The sequence below is a fragment of the Podarcis pityusensis genome, assembly GCF_964106645.2.
Source record: "Podarcis pityusensis genome assembly, chromosome: 4".
Classification (NCBI taxonomy): Eukaryota; Metazoa; Chordata; class Lepidosauria; order Squamata; family Lacertidae; genus Podarcis; species Podarcis pityusensis.
The window spans coordinates 56354921-56371414 of record NC_138027.1 but is presented as its reverse complement, the minus strand read 5'-3'; the positions used below and the strand labels follow the sequence as shown (position 1 = coordinate 56371414).

Sequence of the window (16494 nt, the reverse complement as noted above, 5' to 3'; positions counted from 1 at the left end):
CCACCGGAGCACGATTTCTGTTCTCATCCTGAAGCAAAGATCTTAACCCGAGGTAATATTTCTGGGTTAGCGGAGTCTGTAACCTGAAGCGCATGTAACCTGAGGTACCACTGTAATATGTCCTTTAGAGGAGAAATTGTGAATTGTATAATTTTAAATATCCGTCATCATCCTTAGCTTCACTCAATTTTGTTTATAACACTCTTCCATTTTCTTCTAGTTATGAGGGTGGGAGATAGGGAGGGGCCTCACAAGTGGAGTAGCCTAGGGCCTCTCTTCATCTAAGTCCGGCCCTTTTCACAGCCTATTTCTGTATACAGTGGTACCTTGGGTTACAGACGCTTCAGGTTAAATACGCTTCAGGTTACACACTCCGCTAACCCAGAAATAGTGCTTCAGGTTAAGAACTTTGCTTCAGGATAAGAACAGAAATCGGGCTCTGGCGGCACAGCGGCAGCAGGAGGCCCCATCAGCTAAAGTGGTGCTTCAGGTTAAGAACACTTTCAGGTTAAGAACAGCCCTCCGGAACGAATTAAGTGCTTAACCCAAGGTACCACTGTACTTACATTCTGCTGTTAAGTATGGGACTTTAAACTCTGTTCAACCCACATGCGTGGGCACCTGGTGGGATAAATTGCAATCAATATAACCTCGCCTACCTATTAAAACACATTCTACAGTTTGCACATTCAACTGTATTGAGCAGTCATGTGATGAGAAAACAAGTAATGCACATGCACATTCAATAAGTTTTCTTCACAGTGAAAAAGGAATTAAACGAGTCTGTGAAAAAAGAAATCTGTAATAGAATGGATGGCTGATTTCTTCATACAAGCCACCAGATGTCACTGTAGATATCAGAACTCAGGCAGACTTCAGGAGAGAAATAAAATATCCTTCTATGTTCATTTAGGACTTATTTTTTGTTTGTGTGGTGCTCTACTCCCTACTGCCTCTAAGAAAAAATGAGCCAAAAGGCAGCCATGCACTATTTCCCTTAGACAAAGTGGATGCAAAAGGTAATAGTTTTAAAAAGAAAATGTAACTTACAGCATTTCGAATCCTCTGGTCTGCTGAGTTCCTGTGATGCAGATGTTGAATTTGTAGCTGAAACAGAAGAATTTCTTATTTTAAATGGAACATTGAGTGAATCTGGACCAGAGTCTGTGGCATCTAAAATAATAATAAAGCAGACAGAATTACAAAGCAACTCCCAGAACTCCCCTCTTCAGAAGTGCTCGCTTTAACTATTCATTGAACAAATGGAACCTGCAACAAAAACTGTGGCGTTTTTCTTTTCACCCATGCCCTCTCCTGTGTGTTGTTGCTAGTTTTGGCTATGTAAGTGTGAGCAAGGGAAGGCTCAAATCAGTATCTGCATGTATCAGGAGTAGCAAATGTGGTGTTGTTGAACTAAGGCACCCATCAGCCTTGATCACTGTCTCTGCTGGCAATAATGTGTGCTTTTGCATTTGTCCATTTACTCCTGCCTTTGTTTAACATTTACCTATTTTCAGTTTAACATTTGGCCTATAGATGGAAAGTTATAATGCTGTTCATTTTACTTCAAAGAATGTTCAGATGCAGTGGGCAGCTATGTAACATATGTATTTAGCTTGACTTGGTTTAATCTTGTCTTTATGTACCCTTCCATAAGCTCATGTACTCAGGACAGTCCCTGATTAAATGCCCCAATCTTTGAAAGCAAGGCTAATGAATACGAAGAGCAGGACCTTTTCAGTGGTAGCTCTGCCTTGTTATATTTGTTTCTTAAGGCTGATGCAGACTTTAGATTTTTTTTTTAATCAAAAAAAAAAACCATCCACAGCCACCACTACTATATTGTGAGAAGTGGAAGCACAAAGAAGACTGTAGCAGCAGTTTTGTGTTTAGAAAATACAGTATCTTGCATTTTTAATAATAATGGAATCAGTCCCTGCATTCTTCTATATGCCTTCATTTCAGATGCTGTATGGCTTATACCCATGAGGCCTACAAGGCTGCTTTCCCCACTCCCTTATGTGCGATATTTTGGGTTGGGTTGGTGAAGTCATAGCTACAACCCCATGTGCTTGCCACACAATTTGATTTCAAAGTGCCAGAGCAAAGGAAGAGGGGTTTACAGAGGCAAACTGATCGGTGGTGCCTGCAAACCCCTGTTCCTTTCTCTACATAGCTTAAATTCAAACCATTGTGAGCAAAGGAAAATGTGTCACCTGGCTTCCTAATTTCACATGATTGATAGCTGGGAAAGTGTGGGCAGTTATATCAGGGTTAGCCAGCCTCAGCACCATCTTCTGTGGTTCTGGCTGAGGCTCTTCTTTCACAACAATTTTTTTAAAAAGCATTCCCCCATCCCGCCTCAGGCTTTTGGTACAATAAAATGGTCTGCTTGTTTAATGTTCTTTTTATTCTATGCCACTCATTTTAATTTTATAGTCTATGTGGCTTTTAATTGGTTTTAAATGGATTTTATTGTAAAACTTCTCAAGGACTTGCTATAGCCAGAAGGGAAAAATACAAATTGAAAAACAAAGCACATTTTATTTGACCAAAATTTCCTACCACTTTATACTTTGGTAGATTACTTAAAAGGCGTATCCATTTGTATTCATTCTCAGAAGTATCCTTATGAGAACTCCTGGGTTAATACAAATTTCTTGTCTGCAGCAGACATTGAATTCTGCTTAAGAACTTTCATTTCCTTTTGATGAAATTAAATGTAAAAGAGAGGCTTTACAAACTTCTTGGTTTTGACACACACACAAAAAACAACAACCCCACAGATAAAATAACATGCTAGGCCAAATCCCAAAATAGCTATATAAATCTGAGCTAACTTTGAGGCTACTTAGCAGTTGATATAAATCCTTGAGCAGAATCTCGAGAGTATTTTGTGCAGCTGGAAGCCAAAACAAAAAGGGCTTCTAGAAAGTCTCACAGTGTGAAAGAGAGGTTTGTCAATGTCACCCACACATTGCAAATTATACATGGGATCCACACAATTTCCTCTTCAGCCTAAGGATCCCAGTTTCTCATGTTTACAAAGTACCTTACAGAGGGTCCTAGTTCTCATTTGTAAGTTAAGTTCATAAAGCTTTACGTAACTATTTCCTCACAACTATGCAAATGGCAGATATATTTCAAATGTTACAACCTTGGACAACTATGTCGATAACTTCATACACTCGCATCACAATATCCTTCAACAAAGAAGAAACGTTTGCCAATGGAACCAGCTCTTGCAGTCCAATCAGAACCCGGGAAACCAATGTCTCTGTATAGGGTTCTGCCTGTGTGGTACGAATATGATACACTGAGACATCCAGGGGCCATAGCGCGCCAGTAATCTGTAAAAGGAAGAAACTCTTTTTATATATTACATAACTGTGTGAAACTTAAGTCATGCAGTTAATCCTTTCGTGTTAAACACACATGGAGGAAATAGTACAATCAAAATTAGTCAATAAATAAAGGCCATGAGCTTGACCCCCAAATCACCCTTGCATGGGCATCACAGTGTACGCCTAGAGCCACTTTGCTCAATGAATGTGGCCAGTGGTAGCATGGCTGTCAAGTGCTCTGGCGGCAAGGGGTGGGCTAGCTGGCATGGTCCTGCAACTTTCTTATTCATGCTTTAAACATGTAAGGGGTTAATTTGAACCTGCTACTGAAACTTTGGGATCTTAGAAGCCAGCTTTATAACGTAACACATAATAGTTCTGCCTTTGGCACGCCAAGTTTTTGCTAATTACATTCTGCACACCAAGCGTTTGCTGCTTAGTTGGTTGTGAAAATACAAGCAAATCCTGCTTTTGATCAAGATTCATGCAGAGTAAAAGTCTGGCTCTGTGCGTTGAGAGCAAAAGGTCGGAGAGAGAGAATATGGGTATTTGCAAGCTTATATATTTAAGGGGAAGCCTTATGTGCCTCTTCAGGTGTATCTTGAGTAGAATGAAAAGAAGATTGCATGCATGTACTTATAGGAGCCTATGCCTTTTAAGGTGAGGAGTGCATGTGTGTTAAGGAGGAAGTACAGATGTCTTTTCTGATGATTTGTGCCTTCTCCAGTAGGTGGTAGTCATAGGACCTATTTAGTTTCTGTTGCACCATTACAACAGAATCAACAGAAGTGTATGTAGTAGAATGAAGACTACTGTATTTATTCATACCATAGAGTGCAGAAGCCGTGAATGATTCAGAAGTTTTGGATCCACTCTTTTTAACTCATCAAAATCCATTTTCACCAGGACTGACACGTCATACCAGTATTTTGGCACTGTTTGCTCTGGAATTGAAGAGAGGAAACCATTTATATGTAGCGTGAACATTATATTAATGGAAAGGTTTTCAGTTACCACAGTGGACTTTTCATTTACAACAGCCATGTTTAATCTGCTCAGCAAATCAGTGATACATCAAAACCAGTCATCCTTCTGATTTCTTAGTCTCAACTATGAAATGATTATCAAAAGTATATCTCCTGAGCAATCATGTACTGTGTTTTTTTTAGATTCTGTAAACCTGTTTTAATTCTTTTTATTGGCTTTTCAAAGTTCCACCTAAACACACATTCAGACTGGTATTCTATGCCCTGTGGAAATGTCCCATTGAATTGAATGGGACTTATTTCTAAGTAGATATGCATACAATTGCTCTATTAGCCTTTCAGCCTTTCAAGTGTTCGGATCAGTGACACTCTTCTAAAAGGTAAAAAGGTAGAAGGAAGGCTATCTGAGAAGCATAATCTTTTACTCACCTAGTTAAGGCAAATTTGTTTCCGTGTTAAATAAATTAGGAATTAGACTTTGTGTTTCTACAGACAATATGATCTGGCCTTTTCCTTCCACCACCATACAAAACTATCCCATGCATGAGTACTCAGAAGACCCAGGTAAGTGTTTACATAAAACTGCAACCTTCAGTAGATAAAGGGCTGTTTTTGCTGGAGGGAAAGGCCACAGACACATGAATATTTCAGGTCCCTTCTAGAAATTTCCTTGTGAAAGTATAAGGGTTAACAAACTGCCTAACTGTTTCCTAAGAAGAAGGCCTGTTTTCCCTTTCCAGTGTTCTGACCAATTATGCAAAGGCATTGGGATGACAGACAAGCACTAGCCTTGCATAAAATTACAGTGCCTATTATTAATATCAAATACAATTGAATAATGTTAAGGATATTAGTCTACCTACATCTAGGCTCTGACTGCCCTGCATTGATGCACTGTGTGCACTCTAAGGCACGCCTCACCACAACATTTCTGATCACAGACCTGTCAGAAGGCAGCAAATGTTGGTCAGTACTGTACCTTCTGATACAGGATCAGAACAGCCAGTGCCTTTTGATGTCTCACAGCATTTTTTATGTTCTGGACAATCCAAATCCAACCTGCATGAAATATTTAATGCTTCCGCTTCCTTTGTTGGACAGGCACCAGGTCTTGAGGCAAATTCACCGGAACTGTTTAGGGCTACAGAACAAGACATTTAACAACAAAAATTACATCTACTGGTAAGGATTTAAAGTTCTACTTTAGGCATGTCCAAGAGCTTGAGTATGACTTAGCAGGATTTTTTTATTCCTCTCTTCCCACCACACGTACACATGCACTGCTTACCCCACCATGCCATACCTCAAGATGCTATTGAATGTCTTTCTTTGGAGACTGGGGAGGCGGACTATTAATCAAGAAACTCACTGAGTACTTTGGATCTTAGCCAGCATTTGTTTTCATTAAAGCTATTCTGTCTTCCTCGTAACAACACTGGATGCAGCTTGGACAGCTGCTCCTTTGGGAACAACATCATACATTTACAACACAATTAACACACATAGCTTTCTCCCAAAGAATCATAGGAAATGTAGTTTACCCCTTAGGGATGTACAATTCTTGGCACCCTTAACAAACTACACTTCCCATGAGTCTTTGGGGGAAGCAGTGGTGGACTTTGGGCCCTCAAATTTCAGCGACACCCTGTGCAACGCTAAAATTCGGCACCCCCACCTCCTCACACCACTCTAAAGCGTTGTTTTGGTCTCCCTGCAGCGGGGTGCCCAGTGCGACCTCACCAGTCACGCCTAAAACCACCTCTGAGCAAAGTCATGTGCTGTAAATGTGTGGCGTGGCTGAGAGGAAACAGCAGGTGTCCAAGCTAAATAAACATGCCTGTAGATCCAGCCTCTGTAATCTGCAAATGATGGCACAAACATGTAACAAGTCACAGCCACAAAAGTACCCTGAAAAATCAGCGCAAGGAACCGGGTTGTGTACCAATTCTGGCTCAGAGCCATAGAAAGCATTAATCTGAAATGTCAAGGTCTTCATTCTTACATCAGCCAAACACAAAGACAGACATCCAACATGTCCCTGTCAAAGTCTATCAAGCTATAATTGTTATATGAGCAACTCCCAGAGCGAGCCATCTGTCAAGCAACTGCTTAAAAGGTGGAAATCAGTTGACATGTTCCTTCGGTGAGTAGAAGCCTTCCTGATTTACTCACAAGGGTGGCAAAAATGTGTACGGTATACATGCATGAAAGCTCCATCATAACTAATATAAGGAGAATGGAATGACAAAGCGCTTGTAATATTTATTGTGCTTTATTATTTATTTTTAGAACTATTTTAAATCTGTAAACTGATTTGAAAAACTTTAGACCATCAGGGTTAATGTTACTGTTTTTGATGAAGAAAGACAGTGAATATTTATAAATATCTAATCAGATTTCCTATATAAACCACCCAAAGAGAGAGAGACAGAGAGTCACCACTTGCTGGTCCATATTTTTTGAGGCTGATGTATTTGTTGCATGTTCACTGCTGGTCTCCTGAAAATCACCTACAATATTGTTATAGGTGAACCATGTCTATGCAGTGGATATGCATCAGAAATCCACAGCTTCCTTGTGAGCATTCACTCTCCCTATGTGTTAATTAATTTAGCAGGATTTGCAGCACTAGTATAGTATTTATGTACCAATAGCCCATGAAAATGAGACACTGTACACAGATAAAAGATAACACAGCCTTGCCTACAAGCTTACAGTTTAAGCAAAGCATATGTTCCCTATTCTGACATTAGAATGTGTGTGTGGAAGCGCAGAGCAGACAAACAGGAAACTTATCTGCTACATAAAGTGTGAATTGGTCCTTAGTCCGCCATCCAAGCAGAAGTAAATTATGGTTTCCAGTGGGATTGTAGAAAATGTATCAAGGGAAAATTCTCACCGAAGAGCCCCACAGAACTCTGAGCTCCAATCACTTAGTCAAACTAGCTTTGTCTGGGTTCTAACATAAGAGAAAACATTAACCGTAGTTTAGTGACATGCTGTTAATTCATCTCACTAGTTGTCAACTTCCTCTTTTCATCATTTATTTAAGACCATGTCTAGACAGTGCATTACCATTCACAGAAGCTGTGACTAAGGCTCTGAGGTCTAGAAAGAACGGTCTGAAGGAGACAAATGAAACACGCGCTGCTGAGGCTTAATGGGACAGCCCTAATGAGTAAGAAATTCAGAATTTAGAAAGCTTCTTTAACCTAACTGCAAGAAGAGCTTCTGCTCCACCAGGACCCTAGGGCAACTTCTGTCTAGGTGCCTGCCCACATTTAGAGTAGAAGCTCATGTCACTGAAGTTCTTAATTGTCTGATTTGAGGGTTGGACTAGATAACCCTACAATTCTGTGACTCAGAATATAATTTTGTTAAGCTTGTAATGCTGAGCTATCTTATGACTCAGCCAGCATTTCTCTCAGATGCTCTTCTCCAGCTAGAAAAGATTTTGCACACGTACAGTCAGCATTCAATGGACTACACAAGCCCAGCTGCTTTGTAGGCACCTTTGCAATAGTTATTGCTGCACATGACTGCAGCTCTTTTGCTTACTATGAAATGACATTAACAAAAACAGCATATTCTTTGTAGGCAGATTCACAAAATGCATTTTATTTTTATTGCCAAGCCCCTAATCTCACTGGCCAACTGCTGTAAACTATGTGACCAGACCACCTTACTAAGCTTCCATTTATTTGATAAACATTTTCTTTATTTGGATCAATTTGTTTCTACCAAACAAAACAATGTTTTATTGTCCACAACATTCTCATGTTCCCAAGTGCAATTGTTTGAGGGGGAAGCAGTTCAGTTTTCAAGCAGCTGTCCACCATCACAAGTGCTGGAAACTTCCGTTCCCAGGGAACAATATGACAATACACATATATGTTTGCAGAAACACAAGAGTGTCTGCACCAGTGTTACAAATGGAGATTAGACTCCTGCAAAATAAAGGAAATTTCCCCAGATCGCTTTCCTCCTTCCCCCTTCTTCTTCTTCTTCTTTTCCCCCAGATCACTTTTCAAGAAAACTTGGAATCACCAAGACCATTCTAAACTGAGCTTGGGAGTTTACCCATTACTATTTTAGAGGTGAGGGATGCGGGTGGCGCTGTGGGTTAAACCACAGAGCCTAGGACTTGCCGATCAGAAGGACGGTGGTTCGAATCCCCATGACGGGGTGAGCTCCCGTTGCTCGGTCCCTGCTCCTGCCAACCTAGCAGTTCGAAAGCACGTCAAAGTGCAAGTAGATAAATAGGTACCGCTCTGGTGGGAAGGTAAACAGCATTTCCGTGCGCTGCTCTGGTTCGCCAGAAGCGGCTTAGTCATGCTGGCCACATGACCCAGAAGCTGTACGCCGGCTCCCTTGGCCAATAAAGCAAGATGAGCGCCACAACCCCAGAGTCGGCCACGACTGGACCTAATGGTCAGAGGTCCCTTTACCTTTACTATTTTAGAGGCCGGCCTCAGAATGGTTCTCTTAATTTATTTTGCCTTCATAGATGCTAAGGCAGGGATGTGCTAACATTTCATATAAAATATTCTACTTCCTTTTCCTTGATAGATTATTTTGATGGAAGGGCAGATTGAGATACAGCGCTTCCTTATTCAGGCTAATGGAAATTTTGTTCCTACAGAATATGTTCTGCTTTGTGTTGCTGCTTAGGCGTGCATTTTTGTTAAGTACCCCCCCCCCCCAAAAAAGCACCCCATTTAAAACTAAATAAAAACCATTAATGGTGATGATGATGATACTTTTTAAAAAGACCTTTGAGTTAATATGAGCTCAGTGATAACAGAAGTGAGTGAGTGTTATACGAGACATACAAAATGCAACACATCTTTTGGATATGATCATCAAGCAGGTAACAACAAAATGTCCGCAGCCTAATCTGAAAGCAGGTTATCTTTACTATGCCTTTTCGACTAAAGCAGAGTTTAGATACAAATGGCATGCTGTTTTATACAGATCTATTTGAACCTCAGCTGCCAGAGCAGTAATAATTTAATAATTGATCTGACCTGTGAACACTTCCCCTTAAAATAGCTGAAACCCACAGGTTTCGTTGAGACTTGTTCATACACAGCCTGAGCATGAAGATTACCTATGCGCTGATAGTTCACCCAAGAGCAAGCTTTGGGCCCCAACAGCTTCCCTCATGACACATATAAACTGTAATGATTACTATGGCTGACACACAGCAGCATAAAGAGAGCCTATATACAAAAGTCACAGTTCTGGTATAAGTTAAGTGTGTACAAAGCTAACTTGTCTCATGTCCCACTGTGTTGAAAGCCCACATGCCCAGGTTGGAGTGAGTTGACTCAAAGCTGCATCTGGAGGCATTCTAGTGTTGTATTTTTGCAGTTCTTCTAATTTTCATTTTTCATGGAATACTTACATAAGGCACAGTAGAGACCAACTTGCTCATACCCACTGCAACAATCTGTCAGATTCATACTCTCTGGGACGGTGACAGGATGATATTCTTCGTTGTAATAGGTTTTGGTGCAAGTCCTCCATGGAATCCACCCTCCGCATAGTGTTTCCTTTTCATACGACTTTCGATAGGCAACCATTTTGTTTACATTTTTGTCTATAGTATAATTGCATAAATGGTAGCTGAGCAAGGAGAGACCTTTCTCTAGAGAGAGAGAAAGACAGACAGAGTGATATAGGAATTAGTGACACAATAGGTGATTTTTCAAAAGCACTCACCTATCAATGTACTTGGGAACAACTGCAGGTGACCAGCCACTGTTTTGTTTTTGTTTTGGGGGGGGTGTGTGTGGTGTGTGTGTGTGTGTGTGTGTGTGTGTGTGTGTGTGTTCAAACAGATTAGGTTGGATCCAGCTTTCCCATCATGCTTAAAGTAGAACCATTGAATTTCAGTTGATTTACTGTAATAATGTGTATGTCTAGGTCTAATCTATTTTTTCATGTCCTCTAACAAAAAATTGAAAAGATTTTGGTAATCTGGAGATCTAGAAGAAAGACAGCCAGGCCGATAAACAACAACTGCAAGAATTACTGTAAAGATAGAAGTAACTTTAAACATTTTAAAAGCTTTATTGAGTTCTATTTCATGTTTTTGAAGGAAGAGTAAATTTTCTTTCAACTTGCTTTCCTTGAATGAAGTGGTATTCTATGTCTAATGCTAAGCAGGGAAACTTAGGGAAGTTTTTAATGTTTGATGTTTTGTCACTTTATTATTATTATTAGTAGTAGTAGTAGTAGTAGTAGTAGATATTCTGTTGGGAACTACCCCCCGCCAGATGGGTGGGGTATAATTATTATTATTATTATCATTATTATTATTATTATTATTATTAAATTGCCAAGTCTATAGCAAAACCGGATCTCTTTGCAACTATGTGTACATCAATCAGGAAGATTGGGAGGAAATCCAAGTGTGATCAGCAATCCTATACATTTGCTAAAATCCTGTTTTATTATGTATTGTGTTGTTGTTGTTGTTGTTGTTATATTTATTCAAAATCTATCCCACCCGTCCTACAGCCTAGAGTTCAGAGTATAGAGTTCAGTACTCAGAGAATGACAATTCCCCTGTGTCGGGTTGCTAGGGACAATTCAGAAAATGTTTACAAATTAGCATTTACTGCTCCATAGCTTCCAAACACAAGAATTAGACTGCCATTAAACTAATTAAAATGTATTCTGTTGGATGGATTCTTTTAACCAGCTACAAGCTGAAATTTCCAGTATGACCATAAGAAGGTGATTACTTATTATGGACTTATTATCACCTTGGCAGTACTTTTTCACCTGTGCAAGCAAACATATTTCTGAAAATTAAAGTGCTATCCTGTCAACTAGCAAAAGCAGAAAACTTCCAAGTTTGTAACACAGATTATTTGCAACAGGAATATATCATGATTCTTGGAAATATTGATTAACTACATGCATTGGCGTCTGTGACAAAGGTTATGTGAATCAAATGTCTTACAGTCTTGCAGTATTGTTCTTGGGTAAAAAATATATTCAGTAGACTAAAACTGCTAACAATGTGTGAAGACAGCAGGTAAAGTAAATTACACATGGCATACTTAATTTGTTAAATAACACATGATATATATACTGTGGCAGGTAACCAGTGGAAATGTGGCATGTGAAAGAAGTCCACCCCTTTGGGGTGATGCCAACACATTTTTACCCTTCTTTTTCCCTATCAGCCTGTTTTTCTTTTCTCCTTTGTCATTCTGTTATGAATATGTTTCTGCAAAATTCAATATTTGGAAAGCTACTGCAGAATGTCTGGGAATAAAGTTATGCACACTAACAGAGGATTCAAAGTCCCCTTCACTTTTTAATGTTGGGACAAATTAAGAATAATGAGATAAGTCAGGCCTCCTGCAGCAAATAGCAACTGAGGGCACAGTGTTATTCAATAGCCGTATAGAACAGCAGCATGGATGGGAGAGGGAGAAGCGTGTAGCTTCGGTTTTCTTTCTCAAAATCTTGACATTCTGAACCAATGATACTGATTACACAATCACCACCACCACCGCACAGGCTACAATGTTATAGGATTCATAGTGGCTACCCCTGTAATGAAACTACTGGTTTTAAATTCAGGTAGGTAGCCATGTTGGTCTGACGCAGTCGAAATAAATTTCAAAAAATTAAAAATTGTCCAGTAGCACCTTAGAGACCAACTATCTTTGTTCTGGGTATAAGCTTTCGTGTGCATTCACACTTCTTCAGATACCTTAAAATTTTAGTTGGTTTTACTGGTTTTAATTCATTCAGAATGCAGCTCTCTGCAAAAGCTTTCAGCTTTTAAGGATAGACTTTTAGAAGAGCAAATATTTCTAATTATTCAGAAATCATAGCCCAGCCTAGATGATAAGGGTCAATAAGAAATTAAACCAATGTTTAAATATTGATCTGAATACAGTGGTAACGGAAGAGCTACATAGTCTTATTGTTCCTACCCATGATTAGGCTAAACAGCATGGTGTTCCCATGAGGACTGTATTCTGGGTCCTTTCATGGTTCTGACCCATCAACCAACTGTTTTAAAAACAAAGGTCAGCACAAACATTTGCAGGCGCAACATCCTTCATTCCCATCCATCACATCTCTTGTTGAAAGCCTCTCCACAACTGATCTAGCCAGTCTTGCTTACTAAGCTAACCTCACCACCGCCCCAATCGAGAACGGGATCACAGGATTCCAGAGCTAGAAACAAAGCTGAAAAACCTCCACATCCACAAATTCTCAGAGAATTCTGCAGAGGCAGTTTCTCTGGTCTATAGTTTACATAGCATAATGACCCTAGTTCGCATCTTTTTTAAGGTGCTTCATGATAAAAAGCTGCATCACTTGCCACCCAGAATCCTATATCCAAAAGACACCAAGCACTCCTGAGAATTTTAAATCCATAATCGCCAATGAGCTAGGATGAATCACAAGAGTTGTCCTGAAAATAAATGGTCCCTGAGGTAAAAGTAGATTTTTGAAGAGCAATGTTCAGTGCCATGTCCAAATTAAAATTAAACGTGAAACTACGTAGGTATCAGTAAAGTGTTTTGCTACTTGCCTGTAAAGGTGTTAACTGTTCTCTGCCCTGTAGTGGTACACAGAATGAAGACGGACACAGCAAGGATCCTAGCCACTGAATTAAAGGTCCTCATCGTTTTTTGCAATATCATTGTTCCCAGGGAACAAAATAGCAGTTGGTTTTACATCCAGATTTTAGGAAATAAAGCAGAATTGCCTTCGTTTTTCTCCTTAGTGTACAGGTAAAGCGATTGGCCTCAGAACAGAGAGAATCTAGGCAGCGCCTTGCCTGTGGAGGTTCATTAACGCTTTCCCCACGGAATGCTTGCATCTCAATTACTAATCCTGGTCCTCAGCAACCTGATGTAGTCGCTTGCGGAATAACACCCTGATTAAACCTCACTTATTTGTAGCCAGCTTCCACGGAAGTCGACTGGTCTTAAAAACAAGTACATGAGTATAGCGTGGGGTGGGGGGTCAGCAGGATTAGAGGGTAGCTCCAACCCTTTGTGAGAGAAACAATGGAAGCTGGGGTGTAGTCTAGATTGAACTGGGCAGAGGGAAGAGACTTCTTTAGGGGAGAACAGGAGTAGTTAAGAGTCAGAGGGTGAAACCACCATCATGTTTCATCATGGGGAACCTGTGTGCCCTTGAGGGCCCCACTCCTTTAGGAGGGAGGTAATCTCTGGGGGGTGCATGTTGGCAGAGCCAGTCCCTTCTCTCTCTCTCTCTCTCATTCTCCTCTCTCTGTGCCACCTCCTTTGTTCTACCTAATCTCAGGGAGCAGATTTTGTACTGTAATCTGCTCCCCGAGATTAGGGAAGTGTGGAATGAGCAAGGGAAGAATGTGAAACATGCTGCAAATGTCTTTGTGGATAAAAGCACAAAAAGAAAGACCACCTCAACAGTATCATCTGAATTACAGCTCAAAAATAGCACACTGTGTGTGATTAAATGGAAAAGAGGACTTTTAGCAGAGCTGTTTGAAGTTAGACCTGGTAGGACATCAAGGTTGTGTGGCAATAAGATGAGAACGCCTGTTATAGACAGGAGTTCATATGCAGCACCAGTCCCTGTTTGGTTTTCTTAGCCTTATCTACCTTTCATTTTAACTTCTACAGCATGCACATGAGTTTTCTTGGGAACAAAGTATTTTGGTTTTCCTTGTAGGATTATTTGCAGCATTATATGCATGTTCAAATTCTGTGCTGCAAGTGGTCTCAATCAAAAGATAAATGAATTTGATTAAGCAATGTTTCCATTTACCTTTAAGAGGAGCTTTCATATCCCCTGAGGATACGATTCCCCCCTGGCTACGGTTACTATAGTGAATGTTTCAGTGCCGTGGAAACAAGTCAAAAGAGGTTTTCAGTGAAGGACTCAAAATAGATTTGCCAGCCATTTTAGACAACAGAAAATATTTTCAACACCCTTTTGCATAATTTGTCAGATGGGGGATTTTCCTACCCTTTGGGGCATTTTTTACTTCTTGGATATGGTTGGTAGTCTTTTACTTTTGTCTTAATTTTCTAAAAATCTGTTACATTCTGCTCAATTCACACCTCAGATTCCTTATCATGATACCCAAAATATTTGAACCTTTCCTTCCATTCCCTAAATTCAATTGTCCCAACCATTTCTAATTTCTTCCCTCTGCTTCATTTCTTTATGTACATTTATTTGAATACAAAGTAAAATGAAATTCATCCCTAAAGCAGCTTCTTGTTTATTGGCTGTGTGGTTTGTTACTGACCATTATTTGCTGGTAACACTGACTGTAAAAAACAAAACAAAACTTGAAGATACAAAGTTGTAAGCGTTGGTTGCTTTGTTTTATATTTGCACCACTCTCTGGACAAACCCACCTCTCTGATCTCCTCTAGACCATCCTGATTGGAATTACTGAGGATTAAAACAGACCCAATATGGCTTGCAGGTGTCAGATCCCTGGCTGCACACCTACCCACCCACCCCCACCAGAAAAGGAAAAATAAAAGCCATTTGGAAGTACCCAGAGTAGCAGGGAATAATACTTTTTCTTCTTGAAGTGAAAGGTGGTGTAAGGTGGATTTGTTGTACTAAAACTGAAATGTTGATACTAAAATAACAGGAACTTGTCCATTCAATTAAATGGTATCAGCTGTTGAAGAACTGAATGTTGCTGTACATCATCCTGTTCTGTTGTGCTGTAGGAGACTACAGAACGTAAAAGAAAAGAATGTTCTGAAATGAGTAGTATTAATGGACAACCCATTCAGAATCAGCGCTCAGACCAAAAACAATACAGCAAACTCATTCTCATTTCATGTATCCTGCTTGTGCCATCTCACTCCATCACAGAACCTCCCTCCTGGAAGCCAGTAGCTGGGTTCTAAGGCATATCACACCTCACCACTGCCCACTGTCCAACAGTCTTAAGAAGATGGGGCATCCCTGGTTCAGGTACCCAAATAATATATTTTTTTCATCAGTGAGTCTGAACTGTACTGTCATATTACCCCTAGCTAGCTCCAAATGTGTTAGGCAGATTCTATCATTATGAAGCAAATAGATGGAGAGGGATGAGTTCATCTGTTTTGGAAGAGCAACTGCCTGTCCTTGCACTCTCTAGCTGCTTGTTATCTAGCCTTCATGCTTAACACATGGCCCATAACTGCATTAGTTCATTAAGCTGATCTGAAAATAATTTTGAGTATGTGTAAAGACAGCACAGCTACCATCTTAAGGATATTTATCTGCATATCTCCTCACTTCTACAAACTATTACACCTATCCTAATAAGTTATAAGCCTTGTTTTAAACAAAACTCTCTTATTTGCTAGTTCCTATTAAGATCAATATCCAAAGTTTGTTTGTAGTATAATTGCTGGCCTATGATGTGCATGTGTTTGGCAGGGAGGGCGGGAGGTATGGATAACTGGAGATAGTGAGAAGCAGTGGAAATGTAAATCAATGGAAGCATCTGTAATGTTGGACACTGAGAAGACATGACCTTCTCTAAATGACCTTGCATCTTCTTCTGCGCATGTAACTCAAGGCTCTGACTTTAACAAGCCATAACCTGCACAGCTCCCATAGCACCTTATTAACTTGTTTATCCTTTCCATACTTTTGCATTCAAGTAAAACATGTTACATAATGATTATAAAAACAAAATCAAACATATATGTGCTTTCAAATTAGTATATTTATAAAGTGTCCATTTACTATGGGGTTTTTTTATATCCGTAAAAAACACAACCCAGTATTTTTTTGTTTTATATGTGTAAATACCCAAAGGCAGTGTGACACCGACAACTGAATCTGAATAGTTTTATTTTTCTCATGTGGGTGAGTCACTTGCAAAGAGCTAAATGATAAATTACAGTTTGTGAACTATCAGGGGCAGATCCCGCAGGCAATTCATATCCTGTGTTCATTACAAGTCCTTTTTTAAAATTATGATTTATTTTGGCTCAGTTGCTAATACTGCTGAATAAAGCAAAGTAGCAGCCACAAAACTGACAGGTTTACAAATATAGTTAAGTATAAGACAATAAATTTGCATTCACCAGAAGCTAAGCTTGAATCTTGTCAACATCAATAGCAACTACTTCAAGGAAATTTAACCTATAAGGAAATATAGGATTTTGTAG

At 39.7% G+C, this 16494-nt stretch overlaps 1 protein-coding gene across 4 annotated transcripts in view; it reads right to left on the bottom strand.

Annotated features, from left to right (window-relative positions):
- Positions 1-16494, bottom strand: part of UMODL1 (uromodulin like 1) — a 74059-nt gene that overhangs the window by 24297 nt on the left and 33268 nt on the right. For 3 of the 4 annotated variants that reach the window (XM_081004416.1, XM_081004418.1, XM_081004419.1), the window contains 5 exons: positions 9738-9980; positions 5310-5471; positions 4173-4288; positions 3158-3350; positions 1051-1173 (listed from right to left, as the gene is read on the bottom strand). In XM_081004416.1, coding sequence (XP_080860542.1) covers positions 1051-1173; positions 3158-3350; positions 4173-4288; positions 5310-5471; positions 9738-9980 — 837 coding nt within the window. Of the gene's footprint in view, positions 1-1050; positions 1174-3157; positions 3351-4172; positions 4289-5309; positions 5472-9737; positions 9981-12899; positions 13571-16494 lie in introns of those variants that run through there. The other variant, XM_081004417.1, reaches the window with a different exon arrangement.